General features: G+C 43.9%; 1 protein-coding gene across 1 annotated transcript in view; it reads right to left on the bottom strand.

Moving 5' to 3' along the window:
- LOC103254854 (WD repeat- and FYVE domain-containing protein 4) overlaps positions 1-25,607 on the bottom strand; it is a 115,790-nt gene that overhangs the window by 9,595 nt on the left and 80,588 nt on the right. The window contains exons 13-19 of the mRNA XM_008052841.2: positions 20,984-21,137; positions 18,488-18,579; positions 14,374-14,586; positions 11,954-12,101; positions 9,509-9,693; positions 8,910-9,068; positions 4,797-4,976 (exon numbers count right to left, since the gene is read on the bottom strand). Of these exons, the coding sequence (XP_008051032.2) occupies positions 4,797-4,976; positions 8,910-9,068; positions 9,509-9,693; positions 11,954-12,101; positions 14,374-14,586; positions 18,488-18,579; positions 20,984-21,137 (1,131 nt within the window). The remainder of the gene's footprint in view (positions 1-4,796; positions 4,977-8,909; positions 9,069-9,508; positions 9,694-11,953; positions 12,102-14,373; positions 14,587-18,487; positions 18,580-20,983; positions 21,138-25,607) is intronic.

Raw genomic sequence — 25,607 nt, 5'->3', positions numbered from 1 at the left:
ATCAAATAACTTACAAAGGCAAACCTACCAGACTAACAGTAGACTTCTCAGAAGAAACCTTACAAGCCAGAAGGGATTGGGGCCCCATTATCAATCTCCTAAAACAAAGTAACAGTTAATCAAAGTTTCTTTATCCTGCAAAAGCTATTTTATAAATGAAGGAGAAATAAAGTCTTTCCCAGACAAGTAAACACTGAGGAAATCTGTCACAACAAGACTGGCTCTACAAAAAATACCCAAAGGAGTTCTTCTAATACTGAAATAAAAGATCAAAACACACCAGTAGAAAAACACTGGAAACCATAAAGCTCACAGACCTTATGGAATACCATCACAACAGAAAAACTAAATAAATAAATAAAGCAACGAGATAACAACCAATATGATGAATGGAACAGTACCTTACATATCATTATTAACGCTGAACATAGATGGTCTCAATGCCCCACTAAAAAGATATAGACTGGTAGAACAAATTTTAAAAGTACAACCCAAATATCTCTTGCCTTCAAGAGGCCCACTAACTCACAAAGACGCTAATAGATACAAGGTAAAGGAGTGGGGGGGAAATATTCCATGCAAACAGAAACCAAAAATGAGCAGGAGTAGCCATTCTCATATCAGATAAAACTGACTTTAAATTAACAATAGTAAAAAAGGACAAAGATGGTTATTATATCATGATAAAGGGATCAGCACAATAAGAATATGTAACAATTTTAAATATATATGTGCATAACACCATCTATATAAAACATTCTACTAGATCTAAAAAAAAAAAGAGAGAGAGAGATAAATAGGTATACGATAACAGTGGGAGACTTCAACACTCCGCTGACAGCAATAAATAGATTGTCAAGGGAGAAAGTCTACAAAGAAACATTGGAGTTAAACCAGACTCTAGAGCAAGTGGACTAGCAGACATCTACAGAACATTCCATCCCCAAACTACTATACATTTTTCTCATCACCAAATGGAACATTCTCCAAGATAGACCATATTATGGACCACAAATCAAGTCTCAATACATTAAAAAAAAAAACCATATCAAGCACTGTCTCAGACCACAGTGGAATAAAACTAGAAACTTACTTTAAAAAGAACTCATGAAACCAAACAAAAACACAGAAATTAAACAATCTACTCCTGAATGATCCTTGGGTGAACAATGCAATTAAGATGGAAATTTAAAAATTCCTCAAAATAAGTAACAACAATGGAAAAAGTTATCAAAATCTCTGGTTCACAACCAAAGCTATGCTCAGAGGAGAATTTATAGTGCTTAATGCCTACATTCATAAGACTGAAATATCAAATATTGACAACCTAACATCACATCTCAAGAAACTAGAAGAACACAAACAAACCAAACCCAAAGCTAGCAGAAGAAAAGATGTAATGAAGATCAGAGCAGAACTAAATAAAATTTAAACAAAAAACCACAAGGGACCAGTGAAGCAAAAGGTTGGTTATTTGAAAAGATAAACAAAATTGATAGACTGCTAGTTAGATTAATTAAGAAATAAAGTGAGGAGATTCAAATTATCTCAATCAGAAATGAAAATGGAGACATTACAACTGATATAGTGAAAATTCAAAAAATAATTCAAGACTATTATAAACACATCTATGCAAACAAACTAGAAATCTAGAGGAAGTTGATAGATTCTTGGAAACATACAACCCCCAACTTTGAATCAGGAAAAAATAGAAACCTTGAACAGATCAGTAGTGAGTAGGAAGATTGAAACAGTAATTAGAAGTCTCACAACAACAACAACAACAACAATGTCCAGGACCTGATGGACTCACAGCTGAATTCTACCAGACCTTCAATGAAAAACTGGTACCAATCTTACTAAAGCTATTCCACAAGATTAAAAATGAGGAATCCTCCGTAACTCATTCTACAAAGCCAATATCGCTTTGATATCAAAGTCAGGAAACGACACAACAAAAAAAGAGGAAACTACAGATCAATATCCCTTATAAACATAGATACAAAAATTCTCAACAAAATACTAGCAAACTGAATTTATAACTCTGCACATTAAAAAAAAAATACACCATGACCAAGTGGGTTTATACCAGGGATGCAAGAGTGGTTCAACATATACAAGTCAATAAACATGATGCACTATGTAAACTGAATTTTTTAAAAGTATATGATCATTTTAATAGACACAGAAAAAGCATTTGATAAAATCTAGTATCACTTCATGATGAAAATCCTCAGCAGAATAGACATAGAGGGAACATTCCTCAAAATAATAAAAGCCATATACAACAAACTCATAGTCAATGTCATCCTGAACAGAGAAAAGTCAGATGCTTCCCCCCTCAGAACTGTAGCAAGGCAAGGATGCCACTTTTACCACTACTATTCAACATAGTACTGGAAGTCCTAACCAGAGCAATCAGACAAGAAAAAGAAATAAAGGGTATCCAAATTGAAAAAGAAAAAAATCAAACCATCTCTGTATGCTGACGATATGATCTTGTACCTAAAGAATACTAAAGACTCCTCTAAAAGATTCCTGGACTTGGTAAATACATTCAACAAAGTTTTAGGATACAAAATCAGCACACACTAATCAGTAGCACTGCTGTATACCAACAGTGACCAAGCCGAGTATCAAATGAAAAACTCAATTATATTGACAATAGCAACCAAAAAGATAAAATACCTAGGAATATATTTAACTAAGGAGGTGAAAGACCTCTACAAGGAGAACTACAAAATTCTGATGAAAGAAATTGTAGAGGACACAGATGTATGAAGGTACATCCCATGTTCAGGGATTGGAAGAATCGGTGTTGTTAAAATGTCCATATTACCCAAAGTAATCTACAGATTCAATGTAATCCCTATCAAACTACCATCATTTTTCACAGAATTAGAAAAAAACAATTCTAAAATTCATATGGAACTTAAAAAAGAGCCAGAATAACCAAAACAATCCTAAGCAAAAAGAATAAAGCTGGAAACATCAAATTGCCTGACTTCAAATTATACTACAAGACTGTAGTAACCAAAACAGCTTAGCACTGGCACAAAAGCAGGCACATGGACCAATGGAACAGAATAAAGTATCCAGAAATAAACCTGCATACCTACAACCAACTGATTTTTGACAAAGAAGACAAAAACATACACTGTGAAAAGGACACTCTTCAATAAATGGTGCTGGGAGAATTGTAAAGATTAATATCTTCTCCCATTCTCCCTATCTTCTATAGGGAAAATGGGAGATGATATTCACAAACTATATATCTGAAAAGGGACTGATATCCAGAATCTTCACAGAACTGAAACAAATCAGTAAGAAAAAAACAAAAAACCTCATTTAAAAGTGGGCAAATAATAACATGAACAGACATCTCTCAAAAGAAGATATACAAATGGTCAACAAACATATAAAAATGCTCAACATCAATCATTATCAGGGAAGTGCAAATTAAAATCACAATGAGATAATACTTTACGCTAGTCAGAATGTCCATTATTTAAAAATCAAAAAACAATAGATGCTGGCATGGATGCAGAGAAAAGGAACATCTATATGCTGTTGGTGGGAGTATAAATTAATACAACCTCTATGGAAAGCAGTATGGATATTTCTCAAACAACTAAAAGTAGATCTGCTATTTGATCCAGCAATCACACTACTAGGTATCTACCCAAAGAAACAGAGCCCATTATGTAAAAAAATATTCATGTTCATCACAGCACAATTCACAATTGCAAAGATGTGGAATCAACCTAAATATCCATCAATTGATCAGCAGATAATGAAAATGTGGTATATATACACTATGAAATACTATTCAGCCATTCAAAATAATGAAATAATGTCTTTTGTAGCAACTTGGATGGAATTGAAGAACATCATCCTAAGTGAACTAACTCGGGAACAGAAAATCAAACACCACATGTTCTCACTTATAAGCGGAAGTTAAACTAAGGATCTGCAAAGGCATAGAGAATGATACAATGAACACTGGAGACTCAGAAGGTGTGGGAGGGATGGAATATCACCTATTGGGTACAGTGTGCATAGGTGGGAGTGGTGGGTACACTCAAAGCCCAGGCCAAAACTATTTGTAGCCCCTAAAGTATTAACAAATAAACTTAAGTAATCTTCAAAGTACTCTCCCTTTGATGTACTACGCCTATGTAGATGCTTTTTCTACTGCTCAAAACAGTTTTTGAACTTGTCAATTTGGGTGCCTTGTAGCGCTTCTGCTATTTTTTGCTTCACCTCTTCCACATCAACAAAACATTTCCCTTTGAGGACTTTTTTCATCCAGGGAAACAAACAGACAAAAAATGTTTCTGGGGCAAGACCGGATTAGTAGGGAGGAGGGTGCACGGGGGTCATGCCATTTTGGGTCAAGAACTGCTGAACACTCAGCATGATGTGGTCAGGTTGTTTGTGTAAATCACCCATCATGAAATGGGCAAACACACTGAAAGAATCTCCAAAAAAATTTCACTGAAACCAAGCGCAGCCTCTCACAACAACGCTAACGGGCACACTGAGGCCAATAGGCTCTTAGAACACTTACCTAGTGGCGGAAGCCTGTACTACAAGAAGATCACCCTCCAAAAGAAAATTCCTATTTTGGGGGGTCCCCCCTTGTATAGTGAATGTTCCACACATTTGGTGCCCTTTCAGCATAATGGTGTGGTCAGCATCTCTCTGTCCCTGGCTTTTCTCTTGGGTGTAGTCCACCGTGCTACTGCACAGGCTTACCTAGTGAAGACACAGATAGCCATAAACAGAAGCCTCACCGAGATGTCACTGATGGCAATGGCTGAGATGCCCTCCCGGTGGGCAGGTAGGCGGGTCACATGGATGAGGTGGTCCAAATCCCACAGGATGCAGGTACAGTCCTGGGAGCCACTCACCAGGAGGCTGAAGGCGGCCGATGCTGCCAGGCATGTGACCGCCTGTGTGTGACCGTACAAAGTCTGGGAACAGGAGGCAAGACCCAGGGATTAGGAAAGGGACCCTCAATCTAGAGATCCCCACCCTCCTCTTTACCACAGTGCCCTAGATCAGGAAAGAGATTCAGAGTGAGTCAGTGGTTGCAAAGGCTGGGGTCTGTGGGGCTAGGGATGTGCACGTATGTATCTGTCCAAGACTGGACTCTCAGTTTCATCCATCTCCAGGGGTTAAGCTACTCTGGGAAGAATTAACCATCTTTTTACCATAACCCAAACAGACTACAGCTGCATTCGATACTTTGAGCTCCCTTAAATCTGTCTTGAGTCCTGAAACAGCTCATATTAACATGCAAAAGTACTGTTGGCAAAGTGTGATGTCTGGACCAGCAGCCTCAGGAGCATTAGGGAGCTTGTTAGCAATGAAAATTCTTGAGTTTACCCCAGATCTACCGAATCAGAAGCTCTGGGAGTAGGACCCTAAAATCTGAATTTCCAAAAGCCCTTTAGGGGATTCTCACACATGCTCAAGTTTGAGAGTCATCATAGTAAGGGAAACTCAGAAACACACATGTCCCTGAACTAAACTGGGAAGGAGAAGGACAGGTCTGGTCATCTTTTAAAAAAATGGAATTTTCAAGTCTAATCCATCTAGGCTCATGTCCAGTGGTGACAAAGGATCTTGATTTGGCCTATGCAGGGTCTGACCTGACTCATGGACGGTTTTGTGTCCAAATTTGACTGGAGATCTTGCTGTCTGTGGATGTGTCCCTGAAAGGGCCAACGTGGCCCACCAGGCACACTGGTACCCCTGGGCCCATTGCTGGTGGCATTGGCATGATCCCATCACAAGTATCCCAGGGGCAGTCAGGCAAGCCGGATTTGAGGTCCTCTGTGTTCTGGAAGCAGCCAGAGGGGTGCAGAGGTGGCATTTTGAAGGCTTACCAAATGGTAAACTTTCACCCTCAGGACAGAAAAACTTCTCATTCATTTGGGTCTATGAGGCTGAGCTTCATTTTTCAAAGCTGTCACTTTGCCTAGTCACAGCAATTAAAAGTTCTGCCACAGGCTCCCTCCTGTTTTGTCCTCAATGGATTCTAACATGACACCAACCAGATGGTTCTGGCAAGTTTCTGGGTATGACCCATGGAAGAACCATTTTCCTAGGAAAATGGAAATTCTAAATGACTAGAGGAAAGCACAGAATTTGACAGAAACTTTCAAATTCTCTTCCCAGGATGTGCTAAGTCTGATGACTAAGTTCTGACCACAGGGGATACAGCGATGCTTAAGAGTACAGGGATCAAGTCCGTGATGCAAGGGCTAAAGATTCTGAGAGCGGAACTCTGAGCTCAGAGGCCAACACATGTTTACTAACAGAACTGAGCCTGCCTGCTCTCTACAGAGAACAGTCTGTGTGCATGGCTCTGCCCTCTTAGGTCAGACTTGGTGTCTTCCAACCAACCTGGAAACTAGAACATCTTGATTATATCAGTCTTAGACCTAACTCAAGCAGCAAAAAATAATTAAAATAAAATAAAATCTCTGGAAATAATTCCTCACGCTGGTCACACTGTGGTGAGATGGGTACTCTTAATTGTTGGTGGCACTGTAAAGCTACAGAAACATTTTTGAAAGCATTATGTCACTGCTCAGTAGTTCTCCTCCTCAACATTTATCACGAGGAAACAAGCAGAAGCAAATGGCATCTATATAAGATGTTTTCTGCAACACTATGTAAAATAGTTAAAACTTGGAAACAACCTAATAGTCTAGTTTTAAAAGAAATGGCTTATTAAACTGTGGTCCATTGACATAACAAAACAATTGAAATGTAATTTTATGGAAATGGAATAATATGAAATGATTGAAATGTAAATTATAGAGACTGTAGGAAAATGGAAGCAATTTGATAGGCTGGGAGAAAATAGAATAAACATATCTACACAATGATCAGGAGGGTATAAATATGTATATCTAGGGATGAGAATATGCAAAAATGAAAATTTTTTACAGATTGTAGAGAATTATCTTTAAAGTGAATTTTAAATTTCTCTTTAACACTGTAATATCTTTAAAGGTAAAACACTTTTCAAACTGTCTATGGCACTGTTTAATGATGATGTCTCTGTCTAGAAATCAGGGAGTGACCCCTTGCTGAGCAGCTGTGGGCTTGGTCATGTTAGGCTTTATTAGAAAATAAGAGCATGTGGGTTTCTTTTCCTCTTGATTTGGCCCTAGGAGATGACAATAAATTATATTTTTATGGTGTCAATACTGGGCATCTTCACTGCTAAATAGGAGTGGGAACCTTGGTGGAAGAGTCACTTCCCTGGTGCCCCAAGGCTGACTCCAGGGTCAGGATGGAATTGCCTACAGTCCCCTGGGATGAGCTATAAATGGGAATCAGGGATGCCAGGGAGAGGGAGCCCCAAAATCTTTCATTTTCAGTCTCCTCTTATAAGTTGGGAGAGTTACCCCTAGGGAGAATCACCCCTAGGTCCATTGACAATTACAGCCAAGCTGAGAGAGTCAGGAAACCACCAGGAGCAGCATGAACTTGGGTGAAAGTCCTCTGCATGTTGCTGACACAACTGCCCCTAGCCAGTGTCACTGCCCCTGCAGAATACATAGCTCCCTAGTCTACTGCCCCATTCATTCCTTCCTTTCATGCTTGCTGAGTGCTCAAACTGCACCCTCCATGCACCAGGGTACAGGGACAAGCTCTGGCTTAAAAATCATCCAGAGAAACTTAGGATCCATTCTAGTAACACATGTTCCATTTAGGAAATCCAGTCCGTGGTGAATTTTGTACACTCTATTTGTGTTTTTGCGACTTTGGGCTTCTATAGTTAACTAAAAAGCAGACGCAAAAAAATGAACTGGATTTTAGAGTTGAAAATATCACCTAGTGATGTTCTAGGGCATGTACCAGAGTCCACAAGGAGAAGGCATGAGGTTTATAGTTAGACAAACCTACATTCAAATGCAGACTTGATTCAGCCATTCTGAGCCTCAGTTTCCTCACTTGAAAATGGGAATAATAGCACCTCTTTTACAGGATTAAAATTAGTTTACATTTGGCAGCTGAGGTGAGAGGATTGCCTGAGCCCACGAGTTCAAGACTAGCCTAGGCAACTTGGTAAGACCTCATCTCTACAATAAATGAAAAAATTAGCTGGGCATGGTAGTGCGTGCCTGTAGTTCTCGTTACCTGGAAAGCTGAGGCAGAAGAACTGCCTCAGCACAGCAAGTCGACGCTGGGTTGGCCATGAGCGTGCCACTGCACTCCAGCCTGGGCAACAGAGTGAGACTCTGACTAAAAAAAAAATTAGTTTACAGAGAGGCCTTGGCACCTCTGGAGTGTTAAGCAAATGGTAAGTGCCACTATGATTAGCATTCCCTACTAGGGCTGGTGGCTCACGAGGTAGGGCCAGGAAGAGTTCTCTGCCTTCTGGCCTGTTGTTCCTCCCACTCCAGGCTCAATCACTCCTTTTTGAAATTGTTTTTCATTTGACCTAGGATGAGTCAGTTAACTTCCCTGCAAAGGACTGTCAAAAAGGTAAAATGAGACAATTCACATAAAAGTGCTTGGTGTAATGACCAGTCCAAGATAAATGCTCACAAACTATTATCTGGTACAAGGAAATGAATTTCACTAAACCTGCCATGTACGTGGAAGTAGCTGTGTGTGGCCTAGCATCTCTCACTGAGGTGTGGGCTTCCATGGAGGCACCTGACCTGTGTACTTAGTCAATCCACCGGTGGGAATAAAATGATGTCCCCAAATGACACAGAGCTGTGGGACACTCCATGTACCTCACTGCATTTCCTGCGCCAGAGGGAGGTGGGGCCCTCAGTGAGCAGGTTGTCAGGAGGCATTCAGACACCTGCTGGGGTACCATGACTGCCAGGGGTACTGTTCCTTTCTGAGGCACTGCACTTGTCTGAGTTACGTACCTGCCTGAGGCGCAAGCCTCTGGGGCGGCCTTTGGTCATGCTGAGCTCCCACACACACACAACGGTGCTGGCCCCAGAGGTGACAATCATGGTAGGTGAAGGGCACACAGCACACAGACAGTGGCCCCAGACAGCCAAGTTCTCAAATGTCATCAAGATCTGTGGGAGACAGGGGGGGATAAACATTTGTGCAGAGCGCAGAGCAGGCAGGGTCCAGGAGCCCAGGACAGAGCAACAGGAGGTTGCAAGCCAATCTGGGTGCCTTGGGAACAAGGGACACCTTATATATTTAGGGACCAAGCCCTGGTGATGAAATTCAAGTCATCCCAGGCTTGTCTCCAAGAAGGAGCTCCTATTCCAGCAGGTGGGAAGAAAAAAGTGAGGGAGGAGACCTCTGTGAGCACCAGGAGGTGGTGGCTCAGCCTGGGGCAGTTAGGGCAGCTTTCAGGAGGGAGAAATGTGGTGCTGGTTTCCATGGTAGCCTCATGTGCATGAGTGCTATCCCTGCTTTGGGCTTGCTGATCTCTGAACCAACTCTGCCTCCAGCTGGAGGAGGCCCGAAGCCCTGAGTCTAACCCTGCTCTCCACGGCCAGCTCACCTTGTCAGAGCCATAGCTTCCCAGGCAGCAGCTGAAGTCGTCAAAGCCCCAGCTGAAGGTCCTGTTCCAGAGAGGAGGCAACAGTATCTTGTTCTTCTCCACAGCCAAGATGGTCTTCTCAGTAGGGACAATGTGGCCGATGGCCCCTTTGGGAGACTCTGAGCCTAGGGAGAAAAGGTACATATCTACACCCCAGTTAGTATAAGTTTATATATCGAAAGACAGCACCCACATCAGCTGCATCTAGAGAGCAGAGGCCATAAGCAGACACTGTAGACTTGACAAAGCATGCACCTGGACTAGAAGCCTTTTGGTAAGACTGTGCTAGACCCTTCCCATGGGCCAGGTTCCTGCTCCTCGGATGCTCCTCTGAGAGGAGTATTAGGTGTGTGGCCATGCAGGTCTCCAGTGTCTCTCAGGTGATAATGCCAGGAAGAAGGAGCTGAGGATGCCTTTCGGGGCTGGTGACACAAAGCCATGGGGGATCAGGGAGTCTCTACTTTTCCTGTCCTGGCTTTATCAGGGAGGCAGGTGCAGAGCACAGCTGTCCAGGACAGCACCTGTCCTCCCCCAGCTCCACTCTGGAAGCCACTCCCAGATGCAGCATGAAATTTGGAGCCGCTCAGATTGTATTTCAACTCTGGTTATCCTGTGCAAGTCACTCCACCCCTTCACACCACAGCCTCCTTCCATGGAGTGGAGATCATGAGCCCTCTCTCAGCATATGCTGCCTGCCACAGAGCCTGCCACAGCATGAGAGCTCAAAATGCAGAGACCAGCCTCATTTCTAAGACTGTGCATACCACATCCACACATGGCGGGGAACTTTTCTTCCTCATTGTGGTAGCTGCTCCCTTCCCTGCTCTGTGTCAGGTGAAATGGAAGCACCACTCTCTTCCTGATTCCTACCACTCCAGAGGCATAGAGGGAACAGGATATTCTGGAGAGGCTCCATGACAGGACTATAGGATGCCCCCTCCTCCTCATTACAGGGAAGGGGCTGAGGCAACAATAGCCTTTACTGCCTGGAATTGTTCAGATGAAAAGAAGTCAGTGTAGCCAGGCCACTTAAAGTGAGGCCCAGCACATGCTCAGAGAGGCACTGGCATCTGCCAGGATTTCTGACTGAACATTAGCTTGGTGCCAGCCCATGTGACAAATGCCACCTCATAGCATTGTCACAAGCCTGAGGACAGGGCCATTGTCTTGCTCACCTTACAAATAAGAAAATGAATCTTGGGAAGGTCCTTCAGGCCCATCTGGCTGGTAAGGTCCACATTTGGTCTCTCTGAGTCCACATTTAAGATCTGAGCTCTTTTGTTGCTGTTGACATGGTTTGTACTGTGGTGGCAGGGGCTATGCTAATTGTCTAGAGACTTAATGTGGCAGAAAATTTGGGGTTCTGTGGTAAATTAAGGCATGATCCCCAGAGTCAAAAGCAGCAGGCATCATTATTTACTAAGGACAATGTTCTTGGACTTCAAAGGTAAAAAAGCACATACCAGTAAAGCCAAAGAAAACCTGACATTATACTCCTTGGGACCCACATGTCATTCCATGTAGTGAGATTTGCCCAAAGCAGTACATGTCCCTGGTTGCACAGACATCTGCTTTCCTGCACACATGACCCTGGGAACCTACCGAGGGGGGGGACCCTATCATCCCTTCTACTTCTATCTGGATGACCCTTGTATCTGGCTGGGTGGGACCAACCTCAGTGGCCCCCTGACTCTGCAGAGCCTCTCTGAGCCTTGGTAGCAATGGATGAAGCCATTGAACTTGTGGTCAAAGAGGTATAGTAGTATTTATAGAAACAACAGCAACGTGCTGGGCACTTAATGTGGCCCATCTCATTGACAAGCAACCCTCTTCTGATCCCCAGGGGTTTCAGTGACTTATCCAAAGTCACAAGCCAGGAAGCAGTAGGGCTGTAACTCACAAGGTTGTCTACCCCAGAGCACGTGCTCTTAGACATAGGCTGTGTGCCCATCTACATGCTTAGAAGCAACAATGACCAAGGTGAAGAGGCTGTAACCCTCCCTTGGGAAACTTGGATTTCCACATTAGTCTTCAGAGAAGAGGAGGTGTGTGTGTGTGTGTGTGCATGTATAAAAGAAAGAGAAAGAAAGAGAGAGTTGTATATGCATGAAAGAAAGAAGTGTGTACATGTGTATATAAGTGTATTTATGAGAAAGAGAAAGAGGTGTGTGTGTCTGAGACAGGCAGACACATAGGTCTTCAGAAGTGAGGACCTTACAGAGGTAGTCCTGGTCACTTCCAGAGCAGAGGCCTCCCCAGAATCCCACTGTGATTAGAGACACAGTCATTCAAAGTCAGATCCCAATACTTTGCCCAGGTCTGTGTCCCTGGGCCTCCAGAGAAAACTAGTCACTGAAGGAACGACCTTGGGACAGGGCACCAAACAATGCAGGACCAGGTAATCACCTTTAACCGTGACCTGGGAGGGCCTCAGAGACTGTAGACTGTAGAAAAAGGGCTGTGGGTGGCCAGGCAGGCTCACAGGTGTGGAGACATCCTTTCCAGGTGGAGGCTTCCCTGCTATGGTCCTGGCTGGGTGGGGTTTAGTAAAGAGCTAGAGAGGTAGGAAAGAGACACATAACACACAGGCCATTAGGTGACAGACACAGCACACAGGCCACTGGGGGGACCGATGCTCAGAGGAGTTTCCCCCATGCCCACCATAGCTGCACCCCTGCTGCCACAGCTGGACTTGCTCCTGACAGAGCTGAGCATGAACAGAACATCTGGTCCAGCACTCAGTATACTGCAGGTGAGGGGCCTGGGGCTCAGAGAAGAACAGTTACTTTCTTGAGGTTGTAGAATTAACCCTCCTGCCTGCTAAATCTGTCTTCTTCCCTAAGCTGCTTGGGAAAAGGCTGACCTCTGAGGAGCCCCTGGTCCCCAAGAGAGCTGCCTTTCAACCATGGGGTCAGAGTGACCCTCTTTCCTCCCTAGAGCACATGGCTCCCTTCACTGGCTCAACCTATTTCTCATATTCTTCCTTCCCTCACAAACTCTCTGCAGGCTCCTTTACCTTGGCATCAACACAATTCTCTAATAACATCCATTCAAATATTCCAAAGAGCATAGGCAAATCCTATTAGAACCTTATTTCTCATTTTTTTCTGTTTCTCATTTTTTCTCAGATCTCTGCTATCAGATTGTGCCTAATGCCAAAATTTCTGCATAGCCGAGCCAGGCACTAAGCACGAGGGCATGCCACCTGGCCGAGTCCTTGTTGTTGGACCAGAGCATGCAGCTGTACAAGTGTGGACAGATGCAGCTCCCCACCGCCCTTCCACTGGGCTGCCTTCTCCCATCAATGGCACATTCCTGGGCTTCTGACAGATTCATACACTGGGCCCACATTAGAGGGAGCTGAGGAGGCAGCTGGCATCGACTGTGCACATGGGCGGAGTCAGGGTTCAGGTTCTCTGAGGAGATGGGGGGAGTCAGTGCTCCAGAGCAACCTGGGCTCAGTTACAGTCAGAGATCACATGCTAAACTCTCTAGAAAAGCTGGGAGAGTGATCAATATAAACAGAAGTCACCATTTTTCAATTAGCATTTAATAGTGGATTTTTTTCCTTGCTCAGAATGACTGGGTCCCACATAAGCTGTAGCAGACATGCCCTGGCAGGAGTAGCATGAGGTCCTAAGACTTTAATCCTGTCTTCAGACTGGGACCACTTGGGAATTATCATTCTGATGATCACTTAAACATATTTCTTAAAAGCTCTTATGACCTATCACTCAGTAAAATCAGAATCTAAAATTGTGTGTGTTCCATGATCACACTAATGTGAAAAGATCTTTGCCATGGACAAGAACTGTGAGTATATGAAACTGGACGTGGTTGAGTGGTGGTGGCTACTACTCTGAATTATTTCATTGCATTATCTGTATTAGTACATATTTTTTAAATTAAAGAAATAAAACCATTAAGCTATCAAGTTTTTACCCTGAACATCTCTCCTTTCTACAAAGCCCCCCCGCAAAGTTGTTTTGGATGTGCCATCTCATCTCCAAGTCACCCTCATGCCCATCTCACAGTCCTCTTTTCTAAGAACTGAGCGAAACTCAGCATGTCACATAAGGTCACACAGAAAAGATGTTAGTTTTGCACTAACTACAAGAGGAGCCCATCCAGCACTCAAGGTCACATGTGGGAAAGGTTGTTGCCCAGGACTGTCCTGGGATTGTCCAGGGTTAGACACTTATCTCCCAATGTGGCTGCTAACTACCAGGCTGGGAGCCTAGCCATGGGGTCACACTTTTGAGCCCAGATGGCTGTGTTCAGGACCAAAGCATCTCCACACAACCATACTTTGGGGAATCAACAGGACCAGTGGCATTTAAACAAGAGCCTAACTTGTATGTCAACATGAACACACATGCTCATATTGCTACGTGACTATCCTGATGGGAGATGGAGCCAGCAGAGCAGAAAGCCCAGATGAGATCTCTGCAATTTCACCAGGGGCCTGGCAGGCAGAAGGTAGATGCTCTCATACCAGTGGCAATTTGGTACAAGCTTTGGACCTATTCAGATGGGGTCAGAGCTCTACCTCTGTTGCTTACTAATGGTGCATTAGTATTTATGTATTTAGTAGTTATGTATTAGTATTTATGTATGCTAAATACTTATTTAGCCCCTCTGAGCCTCAGTTTCCTGATCTATAAAATAATGCTTCCTATACCCAGAGTTTATGAAGATTCAATGAGGTAATCACACTAATAACTCCTTCGTTCCTAACCTCTGGGGAGAATGTCTTCACTATTTCCTGAGCTCACACCGCGCACACTCTTTGGAGAAAACAAGACAAATAATAAGGTATACTGTACCTGTTTGGGCACCTGTCCAAAGTTGCTGACAAAACCCAGGACAGTGCTCTTGATCAGTGGATCAACAATGCTGCTGAGGTTCATTTTATCACCATAGAAGTAGGGATGGAAGGTATTAATGGCCTCCACTGCAGCTGGCCCTTGCTGCTTGTACCCAAAAATGAGGTCTATCCAATGGTGAAGGTTGGCACTGACAAAGTCACTTTCCAGAGCCTGGAATCAAAACCCAAACAGCATGAAAACCCAGGCTTCTCATGGTTTCATGTACCTTCTGCACAGATTAGAAAGGACATGTGCTTCAGGATGCTGGCTCCACACAGGAGACATGATTGATGGCCCCTGGGCTTGATGAGCAGGAAGTGGGTACGAATCAGCCATCTGAGGGTCACCCAATTTCTTCCTCTAGCAAGTGGCAAACAAGATCTGACTGTTCCCAAAACCCCAGCTCAACCACACCATAAAATAACCACGATATTTAGAATATCTATGTGGTTTTTGTCTGGAAGAGACATCTAAATGAAAGAGACCAGACTGAAAATAAAGTCTTGGCATCCTGCTGAGATCTGACACATGAAACAGCAAAGCTGATTCTGACCAGAAAATGTCAGGAAGCTGAGACTAAGTGTAGTGACCAGGAGAGCATGCTCTAGAGCAGAGTGTGTCTTAACATCTCAGTTTCTTCATTTGTAAAATGAACCAATAATTGTATTTTCTTCTTGGGTGTATGTAAGGATTGAGTTGTGTCTGTGTCTTCTGCACAGAGAGCTCCGTGTAGCTAGCTAGGTAGCTATGCTGAGCACATACTAGGTTTCAGGCATTGACTTGGGTCTTTTTTATGGCTTTTCTCTTCCCACTGCCACCACCTTTTGCTGGTAGGTATAATTACCCCATTTCTGGGGCAGACTCATGTGTGGTTTTTGAACCTAATGTCCCAGCCCCAAACTTTCACACCTCAGTACCCTACAGAGGACATCCAGCTTCACTAAGGAGATCTCCACTTGAGTACTGATAAATAATTGGCATCTGGGTATGGGAATCTTCCCAAATCATCCCTAGCAGAGAAATGATAGACTTTGCCTTTGAGGTAAAGCTTAGTCCCCAGAAATGTGAGCTTCCCTTATTGAGGCACCTCTGTCTAGCCCGAGGCACACAGCAGGCAAATAGCGTCTCACTCACACATCGGTGGAGCAAGTGTGTAAAGACCCGAGGAACACTGCCTATGTGCAGGCTCACTTTCTATAGCTGTCAGGACAGGAGATGTTCTCGACTCAGCCACGGAGCTTGGGATCTGAGCTTAAAGCCTTTGAGAACTAAAACTTACCCCACTTAGGAACACCCTTCTAAAAGCCAGCAACACCTGCCCCTAATGAAAGGTGACATTTTACAGGAAATGAAAAATTTAGCACAGGAGTCAAACAGGCCAGATTCTTCATGGATATAGTTCTGATGGATGGAGCTGGCTCAGGTGGGGGCAACCTGGCTGGCAATGTTTCTCATCAGGTATTGAGAGGTGGTACCTATTTCTGCTAGGTTGAGCTGGGTCCCCAGACCCCAGAGATGCTCATTTGGAATTGTCTGGGCTCCTCTTGGTGGTCCTCTGGGAGGACATGTACCTCTACACCTGGGAAGGTCAGGTCACCTGGGTCAGGTTAGTGTCTCTGAAGTCTATGGCCAAAGTGGCTTTTACTTGAGTCATGCCATATGAGGTGTGATGAGAGGTATGTCTTTCCCAAGCCTACCATCTGGCCTGGAGCACATCTAATAGCCTTCTGGAGATGGTGGCATTAAGGCATTTGTTGGTGACCACAACAGAACAGCTATAGGTATAGCTGGTATGTGGGAAAATTGCAGGCCAGGACATCTGACCCTGCTGCTGGGCCCTTTCCCCCAACACTTCCTTCCTAACCAACACATTTCCCATGTTCTTGAGTCCCTCTCGCACATTCCTCTACCTTCTTTCTTTAAATGAAGCCTTGCTCCTCGTCCCCCCACCCCAGCCATCAGTCAGTCTCCCTTCACGCTCAGTAGTGGGCCACTTGCTGGACACATTCCCAGTGTCTGGGGGCCAGAAGATGGCGCTATAGCCTCTTGATCCTCATTGTCACCTCCAGATTATTGCTGATCCATCCTCTTGTGAAAAAAACAAAGTATCTGCCCCTCCCTGCTTCATGAGACCTAACTCCAGCCCTTCCTCATCCTCACTGCTGTTTACCAACAACTTCTCTGCTATTCTTATTCATTGAAGATGGTGACTCGTAGCCATGCCTTCCCTTCTTCTTCAAGATCTGCCATCATCTACAGTGATTGTGATCTTCATCCTCTCAGTTCCTTAAGCTCCATGTTTCCAACGACTTTTGCCTCCATTCCACCTAAAGTCACCCACTCCATGGCCAGCTCTACCTTCGAAAGACCTCATTCAAACATCAAGTAGGTGAAAGCACATCCAACCTTGCTGGGTATTTAACTACTTTCTAAGACTGTTCTTCTACCTTATTAGAACTTCCACTCTCTTTGCCCCTTTCCTTCTTTGCATTCTATCTGCACCCTTATGCCATCTACCACATCTTTATCCAGCTTGAATGTAGAAGTCCATCATTTCAATAACATTCTGATCAATACTCCTTGTTATGTTATTGAATCATGTGCACCTCTGTCTTTTAACAGTCAAAGGTTGATACTGCCCGCAGGTCAAGTTCATCTCTGGTCTAAGTATTCAAGACCAGTGGGGCTGTGGGAAGGATGATTCCTATCACTGGACTTTCAGATGCAAGACTCAACCAGGGAAGAACTTTCTCTTTGCCAAAGAAAAAGGACAGAGGAAAAGCACAAGTGTATTGTCACTAGCCAGGCCTACCTCAGGTTTTTTTTTTTTTTTTTTTTTTAGATATAATTTATATAAAACAAAACTTGTCCTTTTGAAATGTACAGTTCAATATGTTTTACACACAGTCATGTAACCATCACCACAATCAAGATTCATCAGTTCAGAAAGTTCCCCTCTGTGTTCCTTTTTGATCACTCTAGATCTTAGTAACCAATGATTTGTTCTCTGTTCCTATATTCTTGCCTATAAATGTCACACAAATGAAATCACATGGTATGTAGCTTTGGGGTTTTGGAGTTTTGTTTCTTTTGCTTAGGATAATGCCTTGAAATGCATCCACATTGTTCTGTGTATCAGTAAAACTGCTTCTTTTCATTGCCGAGTAGCATTTCATAGTGTGAATGTATCATTTGTTCATTCATTCCTCAGTCGGTGGACATTTGGGTTATTTTCAGGTTTTGGTTAGTTTGAATAAGACTGGTAAATATTTATGCACAAGTAAATATTTATGCACTGTAAATATATATGCACAAACAGTGTGGACCTGTTTTTATTTTTCTTGGGCGAATACCTACAAGTGGAAGTGCTAGTGATGTGGCAGATTCATCTTTAACTTTATGTGAAACTACCAAGCTTTTCCTATTAGCAATATACGATGTATTCCAGTTGCTCCACACATCCTCACCAACTATTGTTTTCATCAGTCTTTTAAATTTCAACCATTCTTAGTAGTATCTCATACGAGATAGTAGTATCTTATTGTGGTTTTTATGTATTTCTCGCTGATGATTAATAATGTTGAACATCTTTTCATGTGCTTAAGTTAACCTAGATATCTGATTCAGGATATGCAGTCCAAAATGACCTCTAGCCTCTAACCACATCAGCTTTTCTGGGTATAAGTCAAGTCCTCTCCAGTCCTGGAAATATTTGGCCAGGGAGCCCCCTGAGCCTCCAAACACTCTCTGAGCTAAACTGGGCAGTAAAACCCAGGAAGTGAACCTGCTTGGAGGATTGGCTAAAGGCACTGACTTGTCTTGCAGGGCACTCAAGAAAAATCTTAACTCACTTCCTCCAGTGATACACACAACAAGCTGGTAGAAGGGCAAAGCCTAATGGAGCTCTTAAACCTAAGCCTTTCCCTACCAATTCAAGGTACAAATCCCACTCCTTTGAGTTCCCAGACATAAAAGCGTGTCACTGGCTCTCTACTTGAACAGAAAACCTCTATGGGTTTTGAGGGGATGCTGAGGTCCACATCAGGATACCAGGGATTCTGGACTGACTCACCTGTCTGTGCAAGCTGATGAATTTCCGAGGGTCCCCATCAGCCCAGGGAGGGAGTTGCACGTCCCCCAGTGCTGTCCCGTCCTGCATGCAGCCTGCATGGGATGAGAAACAGCAGAGATTTGGGTAAGTGGGAGCCCAAGCTGGGCTAGGAACTGGGGAATGTCAAGACTCTACTGTCCAGAGTTGTTGATTTTGTGTAGCTTAGAGTGTGAGTTGTGTCCTTTGTGGGCCACACCGCTTCCAGTCTCCTCTGTTTGAAATGTCCCCTATCCTCATTGGCTTGGCCTCTAAGCCTATGTCTCCTCCACGGGGCCCCTCTTGCTTCCCAGGAAGTGTTAGTGCTTGATTCATAAGAGTACAGAATGATTTTAGTGTCATAATTTTTAGCACTCTTCCTCCCCACCACACTCTGCCTTTTCATTTGGGTGCTTTTTATATAGCATCCAAACAATAAGGAGGTGCAATGATGATACACAAGCTATTGCATTCTCAGCACCTAATTCCACATTAGGCACCATGCTAGGTTCCGGGCACATATCAGATTACTGAATCGTCATTCTAACTCTACAATTTGTGCATATTGTCTCCATTTTTAAAGTGGGGACAGCAAGATTTTTAGATGGAGATTCTCCAAACAGTAGAAAGAGGAGCCTGAATTCCAGCCCAAGTTTCTCTCCGCCCCATCAGCTATCCAACCCTGAGCAGGTTACTCCACTTCTTTGGGATTCATCCTCTCAAAAGTAGGAATGGATTGATTACAGGAGTTACCTTATGGGGGCTGGTAGAAGGACTGAAAGAGATAATACACAAATTGTGTTTAGAATAATACCAGGCATATAATGGTTGCTCAATAAACGAAAGTTATAGTCTTGCTCGAACCCTCCAGAACATCCATGGAGAAACTAGAATAAGAGCTTCCCCTACTCTCCCTGGCCTGTAGGGCTGTGCCTGGCCTGGCCCTTCTCATCACTCAGTCTCAGCTCACCTGTTATATCTTTGTCCGGTCCTTCCTGGGGACCAGAGTAACACAGGTGGTACCGAGTCACTTTGAAACCACTTTCTTACCTATAGACCTAATAGGACTTCTCAGCATCCAACAGTGTTTCACTTACAATACAGAAATTATCTATATTTTCTATCCCCTCTCCCCCACTTCCACTTAGAATGTAAACATCTTTACGACAATTCATTCCAGGAAATCCAACAATATCCCCAGTGCCTTAAAAAGCACCTGCATACCATAAGTGCTTGGTAACCACTTGTTCTCCTGACTTCCTGGAGGACCTACTCTTTTGGCCTCCATTGCTGATATGAACCATTATGTCTACAGCGAACTCATCATACCTCCCATAGAGAGCCTGGCTTCATTTCCAAGACTGAGTGGGTACTCCGGCCTGCACTCTGATCCCAGGCTGGTTAGTTGCCCTTCCTCCTGTCTTCCATTCTCCTTTACTGACTTCTGCTATAAGCCGTGACATGCTTTGTGGGAACTGACCTTTGGATTTGTCCAGTTCTCACCCCTGACACATGGGAGACTTCTGGCAGTTTGAACACCAACTTTCATGGTTCAGATTTATGGGACCTGGCTCACTCACTGATGTGCTCTACAGAGATCTCGGTTGCATATCCAGGGCTGAAGACCATTGCACAAGATTTTACAGGGTTTTACACCAGTGATTCCTGGAGGCTATACCTATATGTGCTGCTTGGAGGAAGAAGGAGAATGCCAAATAAGCTGGGGTTCTGGGTCCTGTGTCACTGACAGCTCATGAGTGCTCTCTCCTTTGGGTGACTCTCAGCCAGGCCAAGGTCCACCACTGCACCTTGCCTATACCTTGCTCAGGCTCTGACCGAACATTCCCTCTGCAAATTGTCCTATTTCAGCCTTACATACATATACAGTGAAGGCTCTGAGGTATACACACAGTCACCAAGGGATTTGCCCATGGGACTTCCTGAATTGTTTATACCTCCTCCAAAGCAGTAAGAAGGCCTGGCTCAAGCTGTGAAGGAAAAAGAAGGAGCCACCACAAGTGCCTGTAAAAACTTCCCTGGGACCCAACCCAACAATCTGCCCCAAGAAACCACTCTCAGAGTTCAGGGTAATCTATTTGTGGGACGTGGAAGGAATGGGGCTGGTGAGGGGCAGGGGTTTGCCCAGGGCAGTGCCAGGCCTGGGCTGCTAGCAAAGGCTCCTGCTCTCTGGCAGCCACCTTACTGCTGACTCACACCTGGGACCCTCATAGGAAAAGTCATGGGTTGGCTCAGCGCTGTCCTGACAGCCCAGGGCCCAGCGGTCTTCCTTAGCATGTACAGTGAAGGCTCTGAGGTATACACACAGTCAGGTGCTGCTACCCAGTTAAAGACTCCTCCAACTGCAGGAATCCTGGGAAGGGCCTAGCAAAGGTGTTGATGAGTTAGTCACAACCCAAGTCCTGTGGAAAAGAACATTCTACACTCCCATCCACCCCTGGCCTCACTCAGACCTGCACTCACCGAACTTCACAGAGTTGCAGTTGATAAGGAACTCAGGCAGGTAGAAGAACTCCGGGGTTAGCTCCCTGACATCACTCATGTTTTCTCTGGAGGCAGATTCCCATGTGCTCCTCACACTGTGGAACATTCTATCTGCCACATCGAAGCTTCCGCCCTGTTGTAAAAGGACCAACATAATCAGCCACATACACTTGAGACGCCAAGCTGCCCAGGCCACTATCCAGTCTGCCTCAGAGGCACAGGTTGCACCATTAGAACTTTCCATTTGCTCTCCCCACACACATTCATTTATCAGCCCACATATGCATGTCATGGTTCTCTCTGCATCAGTTCACTCCATCACTCTCTGGAAACTTGCACCAGAGCTTCAAGGGAAGATGCATGATCAGTGGTAACTAAGGAATCTATGATTTCTCATTGTGAAAGTCTGAGTTTAGATCAAGGAATGAAAACCATCGTATTCATTTGACCATTGCCTGAGTTTGTTGAGGGCCAGTTCTGAATCAGGCACTTTACACAAGGCAGCGAGAATGAGAATGACTGTGATTAGGCTCTTGAGCAGTTCACAGTGGAAATGAAGAGCCATCTGTAGGACCAAGAAGTGAGTCAGACATTATATGTGGGAAGTTTCCTTGAAAGCGAGTGAGGTGAGTCTGGAAGTCTGGAAGTCTGCTGATAGGAAAGCCAGCAGAGTGTCCTGAGGAGAGGGCAAGGTCTTGGCAAGAAGCAGAGGTGGGAGGGGAGCAAGAAGCAGAGGGAGGAGGGCTGGTTAAGTCAGGGCCCTGGTGACATCTAACACAGAGCAAGAGGCATTCAGTGGTCTCAGCCTTGACAAGAAAGAATAGATCTGAAGATGGAGAGCTGGAAGAATGTTAGCATTTAAGGGGCAGAAGGCTGGTCCATGAAGGACAAGGGGCTGGACAGGTAAGACTTCAGACTAATTATTTCCTTGAATATTTCTTGGATACCCTGACCCTGTCATATGAATTGTCAAATCTCTTCAGTTGATGGTACCGTTGTTTACCAGGTAGTCTTGGAGCTTGGGAGAGGGCAGATGGGTGCCTCAGACCAGGTCCCAGTTGGAGGAATGAAGATGCTGGGGACAGAGGGACTTCAGGATAGTTTCTGAAACTTGTCCTTGGGTCTACTTAAGTTTGGGGACATCTCAAGAACATTCTTCTCCCCAGAAGTTGATAGCTCACTTGTTGCCAGCAAGGGTAGGCCTTTGTTTAACAAAAACCTGGCTTTCTTCTGCCTTTCTCTGCAGAGCACACATGTAACCTCAAGAACATAGGGCAGAGCCGAGCATGGCAGTGTCTCCTTGGTGCCTGTCTGCTCCCTTCACTGAGGCTCAGAGGGCTGAGGATTCCCATTAGCATTCGCCCAAGGAAGCTGTTAGGCAGCTTCAGGGGTGAATGAAGGATAAAGAAGGACAAGAGCCTCCTCTTAGCTTGTCTGATCTATGCCCAGGTGACCTCTCTTAATCCTCACAGTCAGTGCATCAGGAAGAAATTGGTATTTCCACTTGCAGACCAGAAAACTGAGGCTCTTCAAAGTGTCCTGATTTTCCCAAGGCTGGCAAAGCAGTGGATGGCAGAATGGGGGATCGAACCCATGACACAGCTCCAAAGGGCATGTTTTGCCCCATTCCAGTTTCTTGGGGGAATCCCTGGACCTGAGACAAGCTTGATCTACTGTGTGTGGGCAAAGGGGAGGACATAGCTCTTTCTGAGAGGGGAGGACCTGCCACATACCCAATGCAGTCACACCTGAGCATCCTGGTGGGAATAGACTATCTGGTTCATTTTCCAAGTCAGACCTGAGAATCGAGTGAGATCCATAGGTCACTCTCCACATAAGGGCAAGGACACTCGGAGACCCAGTTTACCCAAGGGACTGCAACTAAACACAGTACATGGGCAGTGTAAAGATGTGACTTTTCCCTAAGGTCACTTTGAAATTAGGGGAGGACGTTCACTATCAAACTGAAATGAAAATAAAATGAAGGGTGTCTAAATAAATCTACACCCAATGAGTTGAGTCACTCATTGAAATGTATTAAGAGCTTTGTGTATTTAATCTGCAGCCTGAGTCTTACATCCGCAGGAGATTGATGCTGTCTTCCCGTCCCATTTCCCTTTTGCAGCTTTTATGAGTGCTGATGGTAATCTCCTGAGAAACAATATGATTTGGTAATAAAAAGATTACCTGTATTAAATAAAAATAATATATACATACGAAATATTGTTAGTGCTACAAATCTGGTTAAAGATATTACCAGAAAGAAAAATGTTATTTTTTTCACAGCTGTCTAATGCATTTTAGCAAAAGTAATATCTTTAAAACTTAAACCTGTATTATTTATAAAGGAAGCAATAACTGATTTTCCTATTTCCTATATTAATAAATGTATTTGCATACATTTGCTTCAAAATTAATGGGTTATCTCACTTCTGCGATACAAAAGAAAACAGCAAATTCCCTAGAAGAAAAGTGGAGTTGCTTTGTGACTTGTAAGTCTGTGGGTTGACATAAACTATGGTGGCTGCCGGCGAATAGTCCCAGCTAGCATATGATTCTCAGGAAAGGAAGGAAGGAGAAAAGGAAGAGACAATAGAATGAAGGAGGGGCAAGAAGGTGAGAGGCAGAAAGACCCAGAGAAGGTTTACAGAGTGACTACCTAAGAAAAGTCCAAACCCAAATGAAAGAAAACAATAACGAAATTAAGTATGGAAATTAGAAGAAAACAAAAGTGATCAGGGAAAATTACTGAACCAAGAGCTAGTCCTCAAACTGTTATGTATATATTCTTGAATATCAAGAATAATGAATCCCATGTGTATCAAAATGGGCTGAAAAAAATAGCAAGATTATTACTGTCAACAAATGAACAACTTCTTATTGGAAGATTTTCCCAGGTGACATTTAGGCCAGAAGACAACAGAGCCAAGCCAAGGTTAGAAGGTTCTGAGGCAAAAAGTTATGGCCTTTGGATTTTATGCTCAGTTAAGACATCACCCATATACATAGATTCCAGAGACATATTTTGAATAGTTAAGGGTTCAGAAATAATATAACCTTTGGTATCATTCCTTAGTTAAAATCTTTTAAGAGATGCTCGATGTTGGTAAGAGATAAATCTAAATTAAGAGTAAAATAATGAGAACAGAAATGGCTGACAAGGACTGTTGCTGGACTTTGCCCTGAGTTAAAATCAGGGGAAAGTTCGTAATAATAGTACAGCAGTTAAAACTGGAAAACTCTGAAAAGGAATGCTCCATATTAAAGGCAATGTTCCTTTCATTTGCGGACACAAAGCCTAAATGCACCATCGTCCTTGGATAAACATTTTAATTGCTATATTCCTCCCCTCTCTAACATGGCCAGGGAAGTATGTCAGAAAAACATTCAATTCTTGACCCACACTCACAGGAAATTCAGTAACTGCATGTGCTGAAGGATACCCAAATGCACAGATATTTTATGCTAGAAAGTCTATTCTTTCTTCCAAATGAGACTGACCTAAATCAACCCTCTACCACATCTTGATAATGAGATTGGTTTTATGAGCAGGTTGACAAACCATTCTCACAGTAGATACTCTTTCCAGTAATTTCACTTACAGGACCCTGTTGTACATCAGTTGGTCTAAACCACTGCCCTCTGTCCATCAGGGTGGCAGTGTGCAATGATGAAAAGCACACTGGCTTCAGAACCAGGAAAACTTAGGTGGGGATTTCAGTGCCCATGAATTTGCAGGATGAACATAAGTAAGTTTCTTAATCTCTTGGATGATTGCTTTGGGTACAAAAACAATAATGTGCCTGTGTATGTGAGTGTGTGTGTTAGTGTCATGCAATAAACTAGGCACACAGAAAGAAGGGTCAAGTGAACCAGTTGCTATGTGTTTTCTTCACACAGATCAGGAACTGGGAGAAATCCTGGTCTTGAATCCCGTTCTCAGTGTGCATGGGGAAGGCAACCAGTGGCTCAAAAACAGAAAAAGAAAGAGGAGATGAAAGTTATTGAGGGAGGGAGGTGGGCATGGGGGCAAGTAAGGCATGGTGGGGTCCTCCAGTGCCTGAGACAGGGACAGGAGGGTGGGGAAAGGAGAGCACACTGTCCAAGCAGCTTTGAGGTAACAACACTACCAGAAAAATAAAGGTGCAAATGTGTGAGGGTAAGAGAGGGCTGGACTCATCATTCTCTGGTCCTTCTGCAGGAAAATGCCAGGCCTTAACATCCTACTAATAAGCTAAAGGCATGAGTCCCATGGGGCATTTAGGAAGACTATGTACTAATCCAGCTGTCTATGCGGTGTTGTTCTTGATGGAGGATGGGATGACCCTAGAATAGCCACTAGTTTTCTTCCTACTGGATATGGCCCTTTACTAAAGCAGTAAACCCACAAAGGCATGCTGAAACCCACACTGTCTACATTAGAAGGAGGGAAGCAGACATTTATGAAGCACCCAGAAACAATCAGTTTCATGCTGTATCTCTTTTAGTCCTCACCACCCAACCACTCGGGGCTTATTTTAAAGAATGGAGAGACTAAGGTTCAGTTATTCAACCTGTCCATTAGAAAGTTATAGAGCCCAGAGTTTATTCCAGGACTGTCTGA

Source organism: Carlito syrichta, unplaced genomic scaffold, assembly GCF_000164805.1.
Source record: "Carlito syrichta isolate Samal-C Ts95f unplaced genomic scaffold, Tarsius_syrichta-2.0.1 Scaffold287565, whole genome shotgun sequence".
NCBI lineage: Eukaryota > Metazoa > Chordata > Mammalia > Primates > Tarsiidae > Carlito > Carlito syrichta.
This window is presented reverse-complemented; position numbering and strand designations above follow the sequence as displayed.